At 35.9% G+C, this 23,503-nt stretch overlaps 1 protein-coding gene across 1 annotated transcript in view; it reads left to right on the forward strand.

Annotated features, from left to right (window-relative positions):
• The window catches only part of LRP1B (LDL receptor related protein 1B), a 1,835,261-nt gene that overhangs the window by 983,544 nt on the left and 828,214 nt on the right, over positions 1-23,503 (forward strand). Inside the window, exons 19-20 of the mRNA XM_055574440.1 lie at positions 3,370-3,450; positions 4,587-4,748. Coding sequence (XP_055430415.1) covers positions 3,370-3,450; positions 4,587-4,748 — 243 coding nt within the window. The remainder of the gene's footprint in view (positions 1-3,369; positions 3,451-4,586; positions 4,749-23,503) is intronic.

Below are 23,503 nucleotides of genomic sequence, written 5' to 3' on the forward strand. Positions count from 1 at the left end.
CAGGCATCTCCAGGTCAGGGTGCAGATCCCCAGCCAAGCTAAGGTGTGACAGCCTCCTGGAGATCAAATTCCCAGGCAGGTTGAGGCAGGTCGGCCTCCCAAGAGTTGGATCGCTGCGCAGGTTAAGGCATGTCGACCTCCTGGGACTCCTGGACTGGTGGATACCTGAGCAGGTTGAGGCATGACAACATTTCAAGGTCCAGATTCCTAGGCAGGTCAAGTCAGGTCAACCTCCTGGGACCCCCAGATTGGAGTTGGACATCCCCAAAGTCTCCAGTGTGACCAGTGCTGGGTAGGACTAAGGGGTTGTAATTTTAACTCATTGCTAGCTTGTTCACCACAGATGGGAATAGATATCATGACATAAAGCAATCCAAGCCTGTGCCCTGAGACTATGAACCTGGTGAAGCAGCCATAAGCCTTATCCTCTTACTGCTCTAAGGGAAAGTAAGTCACTGATTTCTTCCCCTAGTCCTCCATAAGAGCAGGTTAGGGTGTCTCCAGTGGTAAACATTTCATTGTCATAGACGCACTTTAGGTAATAACAGAAGTAATGACAAAGGAGTGGGTTATCTGGTCCTGTTAGGAGCATTAAGATATTTTAATAAGTGGGATGGAACAGTGTTGTCTACAAGGGGGCAGGGTCCTAGTTGTAAGAGTTAGTAATTGGCTTAAGAACAAATTGATAAGAGGCAACAGACCAGATGTTCCATAAAAGTGGAGTGGAAATTTGATCCAGGGGTATGTTTGTAACTTTAGGAAAAGGGTGGTAAGGGTTTAGGCCCAAACGGCCTGCAGGGCTAACTCCCAAAGTGGCAAACATTATCCCTGGAAGTCCAATTGCCCTTGAAGGGATGCCAGCAGATGAATTTCCAGCAGGCATTGTGTGCCTGTCACCTGCCCTAGCAGGTCCACTGAGAGATGGTTCTTGTTGCACATATTGTAGGAAACATAGAAGATGAAGGCCTGAATATCTTGAGGGATTGGATATTATACATTATTTCCCTCTCAAGAGCTAGCTACTTTCTGGTTGTCCCAAGGGCATAAACATAAACCTGATTAAAATCAAATGGGTCCATGATGACAAGTCAAATTCAAATAAACCTTGATCCCCAATCTGCAAGCTAAATGACACACCCAGAACTGGCAGGACAGTTCCAAGGCACTGTCAAAAGACAGAGGAGTGGTTGGTTCTGGAATGGTTGGGAGATGCTCCCACTCATTAGCATATGAATTCACCTAGCTGGCAAAAAATAGACAGACCACATCCCAGGGCTACTGCACTCTCCTCTGTGATGGCCCACACCCTGTGGAGTGTGCTTCTCTCTGAATAGGAACAAATGCACCTCTTACCTATCTTGTGTCTCTGACTGAATTTTTGCAATGAGACATCAGATCTTGAGCTTCATTAGGTCCTGAAGCCAGGCACAATGGGTTTTGGCTAGGCTCAAGTCCCGGGAGAAAAGAGCTGAAGGACAGGAGGAAAAAGCAGTGGGAAAAAACACACTGAAGAATCCCCTTCATAACCTGCCAGAAAATTTGCTAAATATCTGACCTGTGCTAACAGTTTTCATTGGCCTGACCCTTGGCACAAAAGAAGATTATGGACAGAAGAACCCCCACCCGCTTGAGCAATGGCTACTGGGGCCCAGCAGATAGTGGAGCCTTTGGGACACACTGAGGAGTCGCCCCTTCCAGAATCCCTCAGTTGCACACACTGCTGCTCACCTGTTAGTGGGGGGTTCGAGTAAACAAGAAACAAGAGATTGTAAAGGAATTAAGATTTTGTTAGGCATATGTCCTTTCAGCCATAGGTGTGAGGACCTCCTACCTTAACTGGAGGTCTTCTGGAATCTGAGACTGAGTCACATGAGCTTTCTGCTGAGGTTGTTTTTCGCTGTCCCAGTTTCCAGTACTCTGGGCTTCTTGTCACTTCCCTTGTGCTGGGTTTTCTTCCTGTTCGGCTTCCGCCACGGGAGCTTCTTTCACAGAGTTGGACTCCTGCTGTGCATGGTCTCCTCCTCGTGGGGGCGAGAGGAGGTCGTTTCAGCCAGATTAAATCTGACAAATGGTACCATAGATGTCAGGGGAGTGTGTAATTTCCCAGGTTCTGTCTTGTCACAACAAAAATTTGAAGCGACATACGGACCAGCATTACAGCCCTTGGTCAGGCCAGTGTTACAGCTCCGTGTTACAGCTCCATGTTACAGCTCCGTTTTATTTAGAAAGTAAAAGAAAATACATCCTTGAGGCATGAGGGCATGCCAACCCAAAAGACGTTAAGAGAAGAGAGGCCCCTCTTTTTATATGTTTTCTCTCCTCCCCCTGAGCCTGCCCTATGTAAACTGGTCTAGCTAGGAGAGTTGTTTGTTTTACCTGAGATTCTCACTCTGGTCCTCAGACCTTCCTTTGTTCTATTTTCACAGGCTTTTCCCTTCCTTGTCTTTTAGCCAGCGCCATTTTGGACTCCTTATTCCTATTCTAACTACCTAACACGTATGATAGCAACTAAACTGAGTTTTTTGTTTGTGTTTGTTTCCTTACTCTCAGCTTAAGATATTGACATCATTCAGGCAAAGCTGGATTTAACTTTTCTACTTCAGCTCCCTATGTTCAGAAAAAGACTTGTAACTTATCCCTTTTCTAGAGGATCTTCCCAACCCAAGAATCAAACCAGAGTCTCCTGCATTGTGGGCAGATTCTTTACCAGCTGAGCTACCAGGGAAGCCTGCTTTAAAACATGTATGTCACTTTTCAGTGCAATAGTATAGAGCTCTATGCAGCTGTTCTTCACTGAGAGAAGGTTGAGTTCCTTGATGTGGGGGAATTGACATCTTTTCATTTTTCTTGCCGCATAATGAATCTAAACAGTCGTTCATCATGTGATTTTCTTTGGCTTTTAGTCACTGAAATGTATTCCTATAAAAGATACTAAAATTATGCATATCCTGTGTCCTCAAATAGTTACTGTCACTTTATTTGCTTATCTAATGTTTCCTCTATGGACTGTGTGGAAGAGAGGGGCAGAGCTCTGATCACATTAGCAAATAGGAAACAAATGAAGTCAAACACAATAACATATTAATATAATGATAGAACTGAGTGAAGAAGTCAAAAGTTTGCAAAGTTCAGCATTTTTTGGACACAGGGTATGCATACTTTAAATAACTTTTGTAGGAGTATATTTCTGTGACTAAAATAAAGGAAAATCACTTGATGAAGGACTGTTTAGATTCATTCTGTGACTAAAATAAAGGAAAATCACTTGATGAAGGACTGTTTAGATTCATTATACTGCAAGAAAAATGAAGAGATGTCAAACATAATCAGTAACATCTTTCCTATTGGATGTTTTTATATCTTTCACAGAATTCCCAACTTGTGAACCACTAACTCAGTTTATATGCAAAAGTGGAAGATGCATTAGCAGCAAGTGGCACTGCGACTCTGGCAAGTACCAAATGTTCACTAGACTGCACTGATTTGATTGGAGGCCTGGCTGTCTGTGCAGCGTCACTTCTTTCAGAGGTTGTTTGTGAGAGAAGTTTGCCAAGTCCAGCAAAATGGCTGAGACAAGTGGTGAGAGGGCAGATGGCCTGTCAATGGGGATTAGCATTAAGGACAATGGAGCTCAATAGCAGTCCCTTGGGGCTATCTATGATGGGAATTTGTTTTCAGATATTATGCTAGATCTAGTCTAAGTCTACAAACAAGACATGAAGGGAACAATTGAGAAAACATCCTGGACAATTCAGATTCCTCAAAGGATTGATGTAAAATGCTCTGTAATGTCAGGATGGAGTAGTTTATAAATTATTATGGAAGATCCAGATGATCTCAACTCTGTCACATTGGCTTTTTATGTATAAATGATATTTTTTCTTCACTCAGTTCTATCATTATGTTAAATTATGCCAAATACAGGTAAATGAATTATACATAAATTGATGCAACCTCAGCCATTGGTTTGAATTTAATCTGTTTTCACTTCACATTCCTCTTGCTTCCCTCCTGCAGCAATTGTTAATATAGAATATAAATCATTGCTAATGATAGCATACAAACAATTTCCTGATATAAATACATACTTAAGAACCAGTGGTGTAAGGGTACAGAGTGAGCCCTCATGTGGGAGAATGGAGAAAAGGGATCTGAATTAAAGATAGTTATAAACACTAGGGCTAAAGAGTCATTTTCCAACAATAATTATATCACAAGCTGTATCATTTCAGGAAATTCCTACAATCACCACTGTCTTCCCCACTTCATAATTATTTCATGTTGTATAGTTTAATCCAGTCAGTGGTTAGTCATTTCTGAGTGAAATAGAAATTAAGCTTCAAAATCCAAAGTGAAGGATGTTTTCCTCTTTAATTTAGTAGTTGACATTCAATCAGAAACAAAGCAATATAAAAATGGAAATAATTTTTCACTGCTCATGGGAAATGTTGATGATTGATTTATCATTCATTTTTTCAATAACAGAAGAAAGCACTCAATACCAAAAACAAATGTTAAGTATTTCATAAGAAAATGTTTCTCCATGGATAATTTTTCATCACCTGGTTGTTAATGCTTCTTTCTAGATGATGACTGTGGAGATGGGAGTGACGAGGTTGGCTGTGTACATTCCTGCTTTGATAACCAGTTCAGTTGTTCCAGTGGCAGATGTATCCCAGGCCATTGGGCCTGTGATGGTGACAATGACTGTGGAGACTTCAGTGATGAAATCAATTGCACCAGAGAAGGTTGGTAATTTTGTGAATCTACAAACCTCAATATCAATTTTAAATTGATAGATAATATTTGGAGTATTTTAGAGTGAAATCACAGAAAAATAAATTTCTCATCACATAAAAAAGTATAAGTGGAACTGTATAAAATTATTTGATGATCTCTTTTTCCTTTCTTTTCCACTGTATAATCATAAGGGATTTGATTTAGGTCATACCTGAATGGTCTAGTGGTTTTCCCTACTTTCTTCAATTTAAGTCTGCATTTGGCAATAAGGAGTTCATGATCTGAGCCACAGTCAGCTCCTGGTTTTGTTTTTGCTGACTGTATAGAGCTTCTCCATCTTTGGCTGCAAAGAATATAATCAATCTGATTTCGGTGTTGACCATCTGGTGATGTCCATGTGTGGAGTCTTCTCTTGTGTTGTTGGAAGAGGGTGTTTGCTATGACTAGTGCGTTCACTTGGGAAAACTCTATTAGCTTTTGCCCTGCTTCATTCTGTATTCCAAGGCCAAATTTGCCTATCACTCCAGGTGTTTCTTGACTTCCTACTTTTGCATCCCAGTCCCCTATAATGAAAAGGACATCTTTTTTGGCTGTTAGTTCTAAAAGGTCTTGTAGGTCTTCATAGAACCGTTCAACTTCAGCTTCTTCAGCAATATTCGTTGCTTCAATCCGCTCCAACTTCTAAATTGATGAAACCCCAAGCCCATCCCCAAAGGGGGAAAAAAAGAATTAAGAAAGGCATAATTTCCCTTTTCTTTTCACATCAAGTTTGTTTCCTAAGGCTGGTAATCATTCCCTATTAAATGTTGAGGTATTCCAACTGCTTGACCTTCTGGAATGGAAGTAAAGAGAGGAAGGAGATCACAACCATGGCTCCCAGGAAATCATGGCGACCTGATCTTGTTGTTTGCATGGGTAACTCGGCAAAATGTGATCAGCCCCAGGACATGTTCATGAATTAGAAATCATGTTGGAAATATCACAAAAAAATTGTTAGCCTGTCAAAAATTCATACAGCAATAACATTTTAATTGGAAGCTTTCTTTTTTGACTAAGAAATTAATTTTTTAAAATTCATTCTTTCATTTATTCCAAAAATATTTATTTTCACATGCCAGACTGTGCTTGAACCAAAACATAGATTAAAGAATGAAAAAACATGGTCACTGTTCAGTTTTTAAAATCTAGCATGCAAACAGACAACAAAGTGTGATCATGAGAAATCATTCTCAAAGTGTTTTCCAAGGAGATTATTTCTCTTCTGCAAATATTTGGAAACCTATAAAATAGAAAATTTCTAAAGTATTTTCTCTAACAAGAATTCCTTTTGTCTTTCATTTTTCTTTCTTCATCTCTCTCTTTCTCAGTCACTCTTTCTCTCTCTTCCTTAATTTCTCTCAATTGTAAGTATGGGAAACAGTGGCAGTTAGGGAAATTATCTACATAATACTAGGTTCTTAAAGGAGTAAATATTTTTGGTGAATTGCCTAAGTGATTTTATTAAAGGAGATATTCTCTGATTTTGATTCTCCCTGTATGACCTGGATTATAATAGACAAAGCTTGATACAAATATGTTCCATAAGAGCCATGAAGCAATGAAACACAGGTACTCTTGGTTAGTGGTCTTGACATGATTCATGTCTTTCCTGACATAGGACAGCCCAGAAGCTATAATGAAAACAGAAAATGACTAAGAAAATTTTTGTAACAGTATCTTATCAAATTTAACATGAACATATTTGAATTTAATTTTGCTTCAAAATCGAGAGGAAGGATAAATCTCTCTCCGCACCCCCCATCTCTATCTCATTCTTGTCTCTTTTTCCTCTCTCACTTCAGTTGGTCCACTAGTACATATGAACTAGAACTTTTTGCTTTTAACTAATCTAGAGTGGAAAAAGAAAAGGTATACAAAAGATATTTTTCCTCTTTTTCTTTGTATATTTGAGACATTCATCTGGGGTGTGGTTAACATTCCATTACTAAATTGGACTTTGAATGCATACTACATTTTCCCTCACCTCACAGATGTCTCTTTAGGCTCCTCATGAGTTATACATCTGTGGCCTGCTGGCACTGCCCCATGATGTGCTGTGAAAGAAATTGCCACGATGTTAATTTGCTTTCATCTCAGAAGTGAGATCTCATCCCTCTTTTCTGTGTGTATGTATCTCTAAGTTAAAATGATCATTGCACATTAAAACATTTTGGAGAGATTGCTTTAGTTTTATGAGTATCCAAAGCGAGTGGTACAGCCCCTTATAGGTTCTCTAGACAGTTATTTGGGTTTGGATTATAGAATCAGTGCCTAGTTAATGTTAATGACCTTTATCTTTAGGTCATTTTGCTAATATATTATTGTAAAGGAAATACTGTCAACGTGAATACCATGCATTTCTTATATGATTAAAGTAATGCACTAAGGAAATGATTCAGATAATCCACGTGATTCTTGGCCATGTTTCAAGGAAAGAATGAGAAGAACTTCCTGAACTAATTTACATTTAACTGATTGTAAATTGTACTAAGATTCTCTTGTCAAAAATTCTACTTGGTGAATACAGGTTGTAGGCATTGAAGACAGGCAGCATTCTGGAATGACTTTCATGTGAGCAATCCAGAGTATTTCAAAGGGCATTTAAATATTTTTATCCATCATTATTTTATGTATTTTGATATGGAAGTTGTAAAATAGCCATGACATATAGAATTGTTAACATTGATCAGGAAGGCCATTTTGCACATGGAGGATTTGTGAGGCCATTGCCAAGGTAAAATAGAAATTTGATGCAATTAGTCATATAATTCAGTCCCAGAACCTGCTGTGCAAGAAAAGAGCAGGGGATTCTGGCTTGAGTTTCAGGACTGGCTGTCAAAACTGATCAAATCCACCATATAACTGCTCAGCACTTCGCTTTACACTGCCTGTGTAAGCAGAGCAATTGGTGCAGTTTCTCTCAACTCAAGTTGTTTTCAAAAGGACAGAAAATACTCTTGAATTAGACTTTAATAGTGAAGGAGCAGGAGATACCAAGAGATGAACATTTCATATATAATCTCTATTTCAGCAAATTCCTGAGTTTAAATTAAATTCATATTCTCTCTGATACCACTTTCAAGAAAATAATTTCTATAGTGATGGTTATTTTTTATCATTATTATGATTAATATACGGGAAAAGTGTTAATGTCTGGTCCTCTCTGAGATTAATGTTCATTCATCTCTTTCTTTCTTCATATTGTGCTGCTCTTTTCCTCTCTTCCAAACTCCCTGGGGGGCTTCACAGATAGTGCTAGTGGTAAAGAATTTGCCTGCCAATGCAGGAGACATGGGTCCAATCCCTAGTTTGGAAGATCCCTTGGAGAAGGAAATGGCAGCCCACTCCAGTATTCTTGCCTGGAAAAGTTCCATGGACAACCTGATGGGCTGTGATCCATGGAGTTGCAAAGAGTCAGACATAACTGAATGACTGAGCACACAGGAAAGAAAACACACATCTTTACAAATCACTACCTAGGAATACACACACAATCTACAAGCTTAAGTAGAATACAAACAATCCATAGCACATAGATTCCTTCCTTTGTTTCAGTACTTGTTTGTTATTGATTTAGCACTGGTTTATTTTTGATTCTGAATCCTTTGATTGGTACATATAACTATGATTACCCTTTTGTAGCTACTGGGTGAATAGTTTTTCCAAGTGGAAACATAAGTGAGGCAGGGCCTTCAAAGACTTTGTTATGATAGAACTTTTTCTAGAGGCTCAATCCTGGCCATTTATTAAGCATTGAAAGGTTTTTGTTAAAAAACGGTTTTACCGGCAAGTATTTCAAGAATAAAGGTAAAATGAGAATTTCATCTTTTTCTTGCAAGTCATTACCTCTCTGGCTGTATCATTTTAAGAGAGAGAGACAGACACTGGACATGTCACATCTATAAAATACCAAATTGTAGCTTTAATCTTATTTCATTGTTGACAGTTTAATTCATTTGAGTTATATAAACTTTCATTCTTACACCCTTTCTAGAAATTGTCTCAAGCATATGTCACACAGGGCATTTCTAAAGTTAACATAGGAAAATTATGCAGTCTCTTTAGACAGTTATTCTTCCAAGTCAATTATTATACAAAATATAATAAGTAATTTCAACATGTATTTAATGGAGAAGGGAACCTTCTCTATTATAGAGAAGGTTTTCTCTAGGATACTGCTAAGTCACTTCAGTCGTGTCTGACTCTGTGTGACCCCATAGACAGCAGCCCACCATAGATTTGCCTAAATTTTATAATTTCTTGCAAATGGAGCCTAAATATTCATCAAATATCTGGATTTTTCTTTATTTGAGGAAGCCTTTGACACTGATTTATGGTCATTGTTCTTTAATGCCTTCTGTTTGGCTGTATAAAAAGGAAACATTTACTACCTGCTGCATTAAGTGAATGAACTGAGTGATGCTGGAATGTATGATCTCTTAATTACATCACAAATACAAATTAAATGGAAATTTATGTTTTAGTCTGTATTGACCTTTAATTTTGATTTATTATAGTGTTTATTTATTTATTATAAATATTCTTTAACAAGTTCCAAAATCCATTAGTGAGCAGAGCATATAATATTCTTTGTGTACATACTCACACATACTTCTCTTCTTTTGCTTTAACTGTTTTGCTTATGTTCTTTTGCTCTGTTTTAACTTTGTTTCTGCTTTGGAAACTTCCTTTTCTTTTGAGCTTCATCATCATTCATTCATTCCTGCATTTATTCATTTACCTCATTATATTCTTGTTCCCAGTTTAAGGAGGGATCAAAGTAATTGTATCTTTGTAGTTTCATAGTCAAATGAATTAATTGACATATAGTGAGTGTTTAGTAAATAATTATTGAGTGAAAGAATCTTTTTTTTCTACCACAAAAATCATTTATATCTCAGAGTCAACCCTTATTTATTTCATCTTATACATCTAGTAATTTCTTATGTTTCCTCATCCTAGAGTTTTTTTCCATGATGATATGCAAGGCTCGGTGCATGGATCTAATCATATACATTTCCTTAATATAGTGTAGCCACTTTCATTTATCCCATAAATCTTGGCAATTTTAGCCCAGGATTTGAATAAAATAAAATAGATAGGATGTTTTCCTTATATTTTATTATTTTTTACTTCTTTTTTTATGTCCTCTATGTCCAATACATAGTAAGTTTCAGAAAGACAAGGAAAGTTTGTCTGTTTTGTATATATAATTTCACAGTGAGTGCCAGTGAGGAGATTCCATTATGATAATATGGGGTCAAGGGGAGGAGTTAACCTATGTTGGCCTCCCACAAATTGTCAGACATTCTTATGTTTGTTATTCCATTTAATTTTCAGAATAAGGATTATTCAGAGAGGTTAAGACACTTACCTAGGATTACACAGCTGGAGTTTCAGGGTTTCACAGTTGTAATTTCAAAGGCTGACTGTTTATCCCTGTGTCTAGCTGTCTGCTTCTGCAGCTATAGAGTATAACTCTATTTTTTTTCTAACTCTCTGTGAAGTAACATTTGTATGATCCCCAAATAATACTTTCCTTGTCTCTCTGAAACTTACTATGCATTGGACATAGAGGATATTAAAAAAAAGAAGTAAAAAATAATAAAATATAAGGAAAACATCCTATCTATTTTATTTTATTCAAATCCTGGGCTAAAATTGCCAAGATTTATGGGATAAATGAAAGTGGCTGTGCTATATTAAGGAAAGGCATATGATTAGATCCGTGCACCTAGCCTTGCATATTATCATGGACATAAACTCTAGGATGAAGAAACAGAAGAAATTACTAGAAGTATAAGACGAATAATTACTACCTTGTTCTTAAGTGCATACTCATTATCACTTGATGAAAAAGAGAGACCTTTCTACTTATTATAGGTCATTGCAATGAAATTTTCCAAAAAGCACTAGAAGGGACCTGGGCCATTACATGAAATCATCACAAGAAGTACATTTGTCTTTTTTGTCTGTTTGTGCCTAGTCTCCATCCCCCTCACTGCCCCTCCCTCCTCCCTACAGTTCTCCTTGGTAGAGTGGATTCTGGAACTTTGTCATTGGAATAGCTGTGGACATTCCAATACAGTGTTTTCAGTCACCCAAGACTAGGTTTCTCTGCCATAAAAGTTTTACCTCATAGACTCAAAAATTCTAACAAGCTGAAAGAAAATGAAAAGATCATTTAGTTCAGTTTTGTTGTGCAGATGAGAAAAAAAAATTCAGCTAGATAAAATTATCTATATGTGTATATAGCAATAACAAAAACTGATGCTACTTCCTCGAAGAAGCTAATAATGTTCTAAGTTAGAAATGTTGAAATTGAGTCCTTTGATACATAATGACATTTTCAGGAGAGATTTTTTGATTCAAATGATGATGTCAGGTTCTTAGTGGGAAATCCAGAAAGTTCTGGCAGTTCTGCCAACCAAAAAGCCATGATATCCTGTCTGGGAGATTGAATCCTCTCAGAGCACTGCAGGTATCAAACTTGATATTTAGCTAAAGACTTTGGGTTACTCATTTAAGCATAGAGAGAATAGAAATTAAAGCCAACATCTTTTGACTTCTTGTCTACATTAAATACATAGTAAGTTTCAGAAATATAAGAAAAGTTTTTTGTGCCACAATTTAATCTTAAACACATAGGAAATAAAGTATTAGTAAATTCTGTACACAATCACCTGTCTTGTTTTTCTTTCATGAAAATATACTTCAATTCACTTTTACTAGAACACACAATCAAAAAGAATTGCTATTATTTCTCAGGCACTGAGCTTTGTTAACAATTAAGTATTGGATTTGAATTTGGGAAGATCAAATTATGTTATGGATTTGGCAGATTCATATAATCTTCTGTCCTAATATTCTTAACTACTCTCTTTTAATGAAAATATGGATTGTTATCCAATAAAAATGCAATTAAAAGCAAATCTAAATGTCATCTAGTTTTAGAGAGGTATAGTATCTGTTTTCAATGAGATACAACTTTTCTGGATTAACTTTATTCTCTCACAGATTGATTTATTTTGCTTAGAAACTGTTAACACTGAGATATCAAAACAATGTTAATTATTAATGGATTTTATCCACAGGAAACCTCTTTTTTGTTTTCTAGGACAAAATAGCTCTTTAAAGGTCATTTTAACTTTAATACTATAGACAACTTTTACATCAAAAACAAAGAAAACTCAAGAGTTTTGAATCAATTAAGAGCAAAGATTGTTTTAAGAATCTGTAATGTTCCTAGCAATGTGATTATCAAGAAAAGTAAAAGGAATCAGCTAAATATAATTTTAAAAAGAAAATCTTAGAAAAAAAATGGTTCCTAAAAATGGAAAGAAGCCAGTTATCTTCATTTTTACTCTTCAAAAAATTAGTAATAGGTCTAAACTTATTCCTAGATAAATTTAGCTTCTGCATAAGACAATAATTATGTACTTTGACACTAAACAAAGTAACAATTCATTTTATTTTTGCAGAAATAATTAATAAAATCAATAGGTAACAGGAAGACCTAATTTTAATGAAAAATTGTAGCCTGTTTCCAACTCTTTTAATAGAGCTGAACCATAAGGGCAAGAGTAAATTAATTTCCACAGCCTTTAAATTCTGCTTCCTTATTCTAAATTGTGGTTAATGGTCAGTGAATTGATAGGACTTGAGGAATTCAGCAGAAAACACACACACAAGTAAACAAACAGAAAAGAGACAAAGGACATATATAATGTACAAAATAATTAACTCACCTCTCAAGAATTGAGTTGTACTCAAGCTTTTATGAGACTAAAGTAAGCAATAAGATAAAACTTTGCCTTTTTCCCATTAAAATATAGTTTATAATTAGCTTCTTTCAGAGCCTATGTGAACTGTCAGCTTGTATTGCTTTATTTATGTGATGCATCAGTTCAGTTTGCACTTATATTATATCCTGAAATGCAATTGACCAGATTCATCCACTTTTTGTGAGGGAATTTATTTCATGCTGGGTATTTGTGTACACACAGGCTTTCTAAGGAAAATTAATTGTCATTGTCTGAATCCCAAACTTTTCTACAGATGACTTTGTTACATAACATAATCAACTTAATCTACCATGACCTTCCTGGTATGGAGTACTTCACTGGTATGCAGATCTTTCAGTACAGCATACTGCTATGTTGATATGTATACACTTAATGGGATGTTCTAGAAATCATAAGCAGAATTTAGAACATTTTAGAACACAGGTCAGCAAATCTTTTCTGTAGAGTCCTGTAGTAAAATATTTTAGATTTTGCCTATTTCAGCTACCCAGCTCCACTGTTTTAGCACCAAAAAAGCCATATACTATTTCTCTACAAATGATTATGACTGTGGGCTTCCCTGGTGGCTCAGTGGTAAAGAATCTGTCTGCAATGCATGCATTGTAGGAAGTACAGTTTTGATACCTGGATCAGGAAGATCCCCTGGAGGACAGCATGGCAATCCACTCCAGTATTCTTGCCTGGAGAATTCCATGGACAGAAGAGCCTGGCAGGCTTCAGGTCATAGCGTTGCAAAGAGTCGGACACTACTGAAGCAACTTAGCATGCATGCACACACAATTATGACTGTGCTATAAGAAAACTTTACTTACAAAGAGAGGTAGTGGACCCGAATTGGTCTGCAGGTCATAGTTTGTTGACTCTTACTTTAAAATTCAAGTAGAGACACATTCTAAAGGAGTTATAATCCTGAGTGTTTAATAAAATATCAAACTTATTATGAGACGTGGCAGAAAATAATGGGGACAGGAAAAGGCCAAAATAAAGAAGAGATAATAACTTTAAAATCTTACTCTCTGATATTTCCTCAAACATTTGTCTCATGTATATGCTTATACATATTCTTTCTACATAATGATGTTCTATCCATTTTAAAATATAAAGTTAAATAATGTCATATTTTTCCAGTAAATATTTGAATCTACTGCAAGCCAGTCATATATCTAAGCCAAGAAGTAAATTCCTAACATGGAATATCCACATTGTAATCTGTTTTACTTCATATTTGATATCTAAAATATCTGTTAAAGTGAATAGTTAATTTCAGCAATGAATGGAAAAATAGATTTCTCAGTTACATAGCCAACTCAACTCATTGTTTACTTATATTGATATTGTAGAAGTTCATCATCCCTATGATATATTACATTTTAAATACTATGTTCATAGTAGAATTCTAGATACCAAACTTTATATTTTTTTTTCAAACTTTACGTTTTTAATGAACTAAAAACAGTGCTTTATTTTACATACATTTCACATAAATGTTTGAATTTCCTGAAAGATATTTAATAACATATATTGTTTCAGTATTTTTTCATTATTTTTTAATCTCTATATGTCTGTATATTTTAATACTAGAAATAGTTTAGTGTTATAATAATTGAATTTATGCCAAGATATCCACACATTTTTTCCATTTCCCTCTATTCAACTTTTCTAATTGACCTAGACAGTAAGCATCGGAGACTTGAAGTCTGGTATCTTTATGATTAAATTTTTCATTAAATCTCTTATGTTAATACATGATTTAGATAGTCCCATCCAAATTCTTATCCAGATAATCTCCAGCAGGGACTACATATACAGGTAAAAAAGCTTTTTGGAATAGAAAGTAAAACACAGAAATCATGCCCTGGAAGTGTGTTGGCATGGGAAGGTGGAAAGGGCCATGGTATTATGATATTAATAATCATCTATAGGCTAGATGACAAGCAAGCAGTCATCAAGGTTGAATGGATGAGGACAAGTTGATTTCAAAGAGACACCGCAAGTTTGACTTCATTATTAGTTCATATAAGGGACTGTAGAGCCATTGGGCAGGCAGTAGTCCCTGGGGAATTCATCCCACATTATCTGGAGAAGAGCAGGACAGATATCCACAACAGACACAATGCAGTTTCTAGTCAGATAGGTAGATAGGTTTAAACAAGCACCCATTGCTAAGGATTTCTAGAAACCAAGGACAGCTTACCTACTTTAGGAAGTGGTTAAGGGTCCACTGAGAAACAGGACAAGCATATGTCCACACCCTGTTGGTAAATGAAATGAAACAATTGATAGGCTGCCACTCTGATTCTCAATAGATTCAGGACAGGTGATGAATACCTAGAATCTGTAGCCAACTGCTGCCATAGGTACAGGAAGTATCAATACACAGTGAGTCACTGAAAAACCAGAAAGCAAGCAGGAATGGACACATGACAATTATCAGATATGCAGGAAGCTTTGTGCACATAGCACTCTTTTTTTTTTTAATTTTTCAAAGCATTTTATAACAAATTACAAGTTAAAGTATGTGTGTATGTTAGTCGCTCAGTCGTGTCTGACTCTGTGACCCCATGAGGTGTGTGGCCCACCAGGCTCCTCCATCCATGTTATTTTCCAGGCAACAATACTGGAGTGGGTTGACATTTCCTTCTCCAAAGTTAAACTCCATTAAAACAAACAAAGTTTTTTGTTTTTTTTTTTTCTCCTGGATTGGACTCACAATTTAAATAATTCACTAAATTCACAAATCATTTTAACTATTTTCTCAGGAACACTTAAACATTTCTTAGAAATCAAAAAAGTGTATTCTGAATAAGAAAAGCATAGTATAAATATAATTTTTGCAATCCTGATTTTCATTTTTTACCTTATAGGAGAAGAAAAAGTCTTTTCTGTCTCTGTATAGTTGCTAGTCTTCTAACTGCAAATATTTAGTCTCAATTAATTCATTTAAATATTGGGATAAATTCCACCGTCAGTTGCCACATTTCCTCCAGAGTTCTGCGTTTATTTATTTATTAGATTCCCCTAAATTGTATGCTTAGTTTAAATAGCTTTGGGGCAAAAATACAATAAAATTGCATTAGTTAAAATATAACCAGCATCAGCAACATGAAAACATAACAGTAAAACAGCGTGAGTATATGCATATAAACATAGTCATCATTTTAACACTCCACTGGGACAAGCCATATTACAAAGATAGATTGAGTGCCAAGCCCTGAAGCTTAAGCAGCTAGGGCTCTGGGGAACCACAGATGCCTGGAACTCAGGTTAGAATGGCCATCACAGCCTCCTTAGAGGGATGCAACATTCCATCCAGGGGAAAATCAACAACTGTTAACAGAAGCTGATTTCATTTGGCAAGGGGGTTAAGAGAAAATAAAACTCCATGACTTTTTTCTCTATTTTCTGGCAGAAGGGGTAGCATTTCTAAACAACTGCATAACAGACATTGAGAAATAGGTTTGGAGTATTTTTAATTGATTGTGAGAAGGTAGCATGAATTAAGGAGAGCAATATGCAAGAGAAAGTGTGTGTGTGTGTGTGTGTGTGTTTAATAGTCTACATGACTTAGTATAAAGGCTGAGTGTTCCCGCAAGTGAAATAGATACACATATATCTCCATATGTAGATCAATTGTAAATTTTTGGAATCTCAGAGATTTTCCCCTTTCTACTTATTGCCTAAATGCTTCCAAAGTGATGGATACTAACTACATATCTGAGCATATCAGAATCTAGCAGCAGGTCTTTCCATGACCCCCATTGCCTTTGAGTTTAAATCCAAACCATTTAGCATTGCATATAAAACCACTCAAGTTCTCTGCTTTCTTCTCTAGTTTTCTCTTTTCTCCCTCCTCCCATCACACACAACACCAAATTTTATGAATGCTGCTGACTTCATTCAGAATATTTTTCATCACATTCCACTTTTACCTCTACCAGACTTTCAGTCATGACTTGGAACTCTTCTTATCCTCCGTCATGAGAATTTCTCCTCTAATATCCCCCAGTCCAGGTTAGATTTCCCCTTTGCATGTTCTCACAATGTTCTCTCCTACTAAGTCACTGAGGATATATATGTGGAATCTATAAAAATGCTATAGATGTACCTATTTACAAAGCAGAAAGAGATACACAGATGTACAGAAAAAAATGTATGGCCACTAAGTAGGGAAAAGGAGGGTGGGATGAATGGGAGCTTGAGATTGACATATATTCACGACTACAAATAAAATAGATTACTAATGAGGAACCTATTGTATGGTACAGGGAACTCTACTCAATGCTCTATGGTGACCTATGTGCTAAGTTGATGACTTAAATCCAAAAAAAGAGGGGATATATGTACATGTATAACTGATTCACTTTGCTATACAGCAGAAACTAATACAGCATTGTAAATCAACAATGCTTCAATAAAATTTGTTTTAAAAAATCATGTAGGATATTGCTTTGCAACTACATACATCACCTACTTCCCTGCATGCAGACCATTTTATGATCTTTTCAAAGGCAGAAACTATGCCTTTCATTTTGTACCTAGACTCCAGAAAAAGCCATTTCTGCACATTAACTTTGCCTTCCTAGTTCCACTTTTTCTCCCACACAGCAGCCAGCAAGAATTTAATAATGGAGATTAAATTATATCATCATCACTCCTCTGATTCAAAATCTCTAATTAAAAGATAGTTGTTGAGCTTATTGTACCATAGATGTCGATAAAGCCCTATAAGATCCAGCCCCTGCCTATCTCTCAAATCTCAATTCACTAATCTACCCTTATTCACTTTCTTCTCCAACTATAAAACAAAATATGTTTCCTGCTTTTGAGTTTTTGCATTTGTCATTCCCTTTGCCTACTATACTCTTTATCCTAATATGTGTGGCTGGCTCTTTCCATTCATTTTGGTCTCATCTCAGATATCACCTTCTCAGAGAGACATCTCTGTTCTCCCTCTCACGATGTGCTCTATACCCAAGTCACTCATGGTAATCATTTAATATGTACATAGTATATTTCTATGTCTTCCTATATCTGGGAACATGGTAAGACTGCACTTCCTGGAAACTCTGTGATTGAGTGGGACCAGCATGAGAGGGCCCTACACAATGTGACTAGCAATGGCTAATGAATTGTGACTCAGAAGCAATGTATTTTTTTTTCCTATGCAGTATTGTGTGTGTGTGTGTGTATGCTTAGTCGCTCAGTCAAGTCCAACTCTTTGCAACCTCATGGACCCTGCCAGGCTCCTCTGTCCTTGGGATTCTCCAGGCAAGAATACTGGAGTGGGTAGCCATTTCCTCCAGCAGGGGATCTTCCCAACTCAGGGACTGAACTCAGATCTCCTGCATTGTAGGTGGATTCTTTACCATCTGAGCCACTAGGGTATAACATTACTCTGATCCATTTTCTTATTGAACTTACTGCTTTCTAGATTAATCTAGTTTATGTCCTTGTATAATTATTTTTTTAATGGGACAGTGATAAAGAAAGAAGGCTCTAAAGTTTCATTGTTTGGTCTCAAATTTCATCCCTGCTGCTTATCATATGTATAACCACAGGCAAAGTTTCTGTTTCTGTGAAATGGGTTGCTCTCAATAAGCAGTTCTATTTCTTTATATTTAATTAAATGATAAGGTACACTTAGGCAATCCTTTTTTTCCCAACTGAGTTTTAATCCAATTTTATATAATTTGAAATACAAGTAAATTTGAATGTCATATAAACTACCATTTACATGGAAGGTATATGGAATAGATGAAAAACAAATAGGGAAGTGTGAAATTGGTCTCCACATTCCTTTTAGAGTCTTCCACAAGAGTCAAGGAAAGCTCTTGAATGTCTTTCACGAGAGAAAAAAAGCAGCACAAAGCATCATGTATAGTTTCTGAGATCTTTTATGAATTCCTAAAGTTTACCCATAAATCTCTTGAATCTACAAATACCAGAATAAGAAATCCAATCCCAGATAAATATGTATTTTTTAAATAAAATGAGATTTAAAGAAAGTTATGGATATTAATAGATTAAATGTAAACAAGAAGGCAATCTAAAGGAGAATTGACTCACCATTTAGATTTGAATATTTTATGATGGTATATCATATTTCCTTCTCCAGATGATATACTTATTTTAAAGTTGCTGTAATATGGCTATTTGTGATGCCTCTTAATAGATAGTGTACCAGTTCACAAAGGTTTAGATATGGATAGTTTATGAGAGAAAAAAAGAAAAGACAGAAGGAAAGAAAAGCCTCAGGGAAATATCACTTTTGTATGTACATTTATAAGATAGATGTTTATTTAGAATAATAAAATGAATGAGTGTATTCACTTATGAAGCACAAATGGATAAACCAAACAATACCAAGCAAAACAAAGCAAAGGCAAATACAGTTTTAAAAGTCACAAACAGTAGCAGTTTGCTCTCTCCCTTCATAGATTATGCTTTGTTCTGTGTAGTCATAACTTATTATTAGCTGTAAATACCATTGAGCTAAAAGACTATGATTCTATATGTAAAGTTACCATATTCCTGGATCAGGAGAAACAATCCGTTCTCCACAAGCAGCAGTTTATATTTCACAAGTCTCTTTTTGAAATAGGTTTTTCTATTTAGATTTCTAAGTTTATTTAATCTTCTTGAGAATTTCCCATTAAGTCATTGAGTTAATTGTTGAGGAACATAACCCAAAGAAACTAGATCTTTGAAATTAAGTCCAAAATGTTTAAAAGAGGCAAAGCATAACCCTCACAATAATTATTAGTGAAACATGGAATTCCTCCCATTACTACTGACATTTTTGAGTCAAAATTATCATTAAAAAAAAAGATGAGAGGAATTAATATATGGAATAGAATTTGGTATATGTGATTTAATTTTATTTAGGCTAACAAAATGTTTCCAAAATAGGTCATTTTAAATGCAAAATGTGTTATTTCTTCTCAAGATTTCTTTGTGTATTACTACTATGCTTATGTATTTATGTAGCCCTCTGATCATTTCCAGAAAGAATCTAAGTTATAACCTGGAAAACTTAAAGGTTATAAAGAGGACAGTCTCAAACCAAAGACAGGATAGGATTAATAATATAAATAAATCTGAGAGTGATATTGGTCCAAACAAATTCATATCATGAAAAATGATCCATAAATTTGGCACTAAATTCTAAAAAGCTATTGCAAAGAGAGAGAGATGAATTTAGGGCTATTCACAAATATTCATAGAAATTACTCATAAAGAAGAAAAACCATTTCATACAAGACAGTAAAATTAGTATTAATATTGAAGCAAGAGTCAAATAAAATCTTTCCTACAGTTTCTCAGAATTAGATTGAAAAACAAAAGGGAATTAGCAGTTGCCTCACTGCCCACCTCTACCAAGGAAAAAATATCCATTACAGAAAAAAATAAAGTGTAAAGTAGTATCTTTGTATCTCCATTATAACAGGTAACCATTAATACAATTCAGTCCAGCTCTGTATAAAACAGAAAGTCGTTGTTACCTTGTGAGAGTGCTAACCTAAGAATCTTACTTTTTAAGAATCTGGAAAAGCTAGCTTTTTATAGGAAATCTTTCAATTTTTTAAAAGGTCAATAGTATGTTTACCAAATTAAACATACTGAGGGACAGATTCAATATGGGAACTGCCAGTCTTCAACTCTTAATTTAAAGAATGTACAAAAAAAATCAATAGGCTATACCTTCTATTCTTTATTAATTATTTGGAATCACTGAGTGAGAATCACCTGAAGCTCAGCTTTTATATGTTATTTGTTGAGCTCATATTACAAGTTATAAAATTCAGCTGAGCCAAAACTTGTTTAGTTTTATTTTCGTGGAAAGTTAAGTGCTAAGATAAATAACCAGAGGCCATTCACTGTTGTATGAAAGTTGCTCCCTTCATCATAGATTTACTTAGAGCGCTGAAAAAGCCTTCAAATTTCATTTGACTTGTCTTCATTCTTTTCTTGAATACAAAATCACAGAGTTTTCAAGTTGCCTTTTTAAAGACCCCAAGTTTGAAATCGCTACAACTGACTGTTTTTGAAAGCAGCCTCAGTCTTCTTTAACACACGAATAGTTAACTCATCTAAATAGGGTATTCTGCAGATACCCAATTAAATATGGCGGGAAGTGGCTTTATCACATTCCATATATATTATATAAATATATATTTATATAAATATATAAATCACATACTCTACCATCTTTATTGATTATGTCTTTGCACCGAAGTATTTCATTAAATTATGAAGTCTCTGTATATCCCAAGTCAAAATAATTTGGATGCCTAGGAAAATAGACAAAGAAAGTCTTGTTTCTGAAAGAGACTTCAAGGCCAGTCTAAATTCTGCCCCTTCTCTTTAAATTGTGTGTGATTATTATGTGTTCTTAGGAGTAGCTACTTTTGGAAATGAGGTTTTGGGTAAATTGGAACTACTATTCTCAACCAACAGAACGTCTTCTTCTTTTTTTTTTTTTCCTAGTTTTAAAGTTGATTTTCTTTCTTTTTTTTTAATTTTATTTTATTTTTAAACTTTACAAAATTGTATTAGTTTTGCCAAATATAAAAATGAATCCACCACAGATATACATGTGTTCCCCATCCTGAACCCTCCTCCCTCCTCCCTCCCCATACCATCCCTCTGGGTCGTCCCAGTGCACTAGCCCCAAGCATCCAGTATCCTGCACCGAACCTGGACTGGCAACAGAACTTCTTTACTTTTACTTCAGTAGGGATCATTTTTATCATTTTGTTGTTGTCATTATTTCAGCATGACTAAGTTAAGAATACTTGGGAAGTAGAAGCCTGTCCATTTCATGCATCTTTAAAATACTGTATCACCTGACATAGGTTGCTGAAATTCTTTAAATAAATAAAAATGTTAGTGATGAATTATTCAGCATATATCATAGAAAATAATAACAAAAATTGTAAGGAAAATAATCATTTGCACATATCCAATTTATTCCTCCCAATGACCCTGAGGGAGCTCTACTTTCCAGGTGAACAAATAGAGATCTCAAAAGATTAAGTGGCTGGCTTGGTGATAGAAGTGTTATTATTACCTTTAACTTTAGCTCAGTTACTCCTTGGAAGGAAAGTTATGACCAACCTAGATAGCATATTCAAAAGCAGAGATATTACTTTGCCAACAAAGGTCCGTCTAGTCAAGGCTATGGTTTTTCCTGTGGTCATGTATGGATGTGAGAGTTGGACTGTGAAGAAGGCTGAGCGCTGAAGAATTGATGCTTTTGAACTGTGGTGTTGGAGAAGACTCTTGAGAGTCCCTTGGACTGCAAGGAGATCCAACCAGTCCATCCTGAAGGAGATCAGCCCTGGGATTTCTTTGGAAGGAATGATGCTAAAGCTGAAACTCCAGTATTTTGGCCACCTCATGCAAAGAGTTGACTCATTGGAAAAGACTCTGATGCTGGGAGGGATTGGGGGCAGGAGGAAGAGGGGACGACAGAGGATGAGATGGCTGGATGGCATCACTGACTCGATGGACATGAGTCTGGGTGAACTCTGGGAGTTGGTGATGGACAGGGAGGCCTGGCGTGATGCGATTCATGGGGTCGCGAAAAGTCGGACATGACTGAGCGACTGAACTGAACTGAACTGAATCTTAGCTCATAACCACATGATCCTATTAGCCTATTAGAAACTGACTGACTGACAGATGTTTCTCCAATGAAGATGAATGGGTTTATTCAGGATCAGCAGAAAATTGCAATATAGCATCTGTGACTGTGGTCAGCAATGTGCAAGTTCTCACATGGGAAGGGAAGGAGAACACTTTCATAGAAAGGAAAAGAAATTTGGGAGGGCTGTAGTAAAAAAAAAAGGTCCAAGGATTTTCATTGGCTGAGTTCTTTCCAGGAAAGAAGTGCCTTTATTCACCTATTGGGCTCTACTATTATTGCAGGATAGAAGAGCTCTTCCTCTGGTCTCTCAACTGTATTTAACTGAGGATTCTATTTATTATTATTATTTTTTACATTTTCAGCCTTTGATTAAGATCTTTTTCTGAAAGCATAACTGATCAACAGTCAGGTTTTCTAGTTTCAGTGCTTTTTTGCCCTTCAGTGTCAGGAGGGATCATTTCTGGATGTAGTGTCTCAGGCTAGAAACCTTAGGTCACATGTGAGTAACAAGGAGGGTCTGGACGGAGAATTTTTTTTTTTTTTTTTTATCAAAGTCCATATGTTTTCAAGATCCTGGACATTGTAGATTATCTGTATCTTTATGTCAGCATCAAAGATATCTTTGGAAAGTTGTGTTTTTAGATAACAACTCTGGGAATTGTTATCACATTTATCACATGTTATCGCAAAACCTCATTCACAATTCTGGGAAACCTTTACTTTCAGGTCACCAGATGATGTGCACATCCAGTCAGGGTTCAGAAACTTCATTAGGTTTGTCACATGAATCCAAGAGTCCATTCCTTAAAGTATGGTGGCACAAGGGCTGGTTATCAGTACTTAGTATGGTCTTTCTGGTGAGGTTGAGGAGAATGCTTTTGGCAGTATCTTTTCCAGTAGACAAAATCTCTAAGTTACAAGTCTTTTTCTCCCAAGGGCACACTGTGAAATGACTGCTTTACCAAAATATGGTTATTTTTAATAGAAACAAGAAGTCCTTTGTAATACTAGAATATGTCTCCTTTTATCAGTTATGGATGAAATAAAAGCAGGAACCAAATACATAGGGCAGTCTAGGACTATCTTGAAGGGTGAGAGTTTATGAATTCCAAAAAAGGTGGATCTGACATTTAAAAGGACCAATGGCAATGCTTTTGGCCAAGGTATTTAGACAACCTTTACAAATTTTGTTAGTTGGTAGCAATAAATGTTATTAGTGTGTTCAGCTAAACATGAAGATTGAGGGTGGTAAGCATAGTGAAAGTGGTGA

Source organism: Bubalus kerabau, chromosome 3 (genome assembly GCF_029407905.1).
Source record: "Bubalus kerabau isolate K-KA32 ecotype Philippines breed swamp buffalo chromosome 3, PCC_UOA_SB_1v2, whole genome shotgun sequence".
NCBI lineage: Eukaryota > Metazoa > Chordata > Mammalia > Artiodactyla > Bovidae > Bubalus > Bubalus kerabau.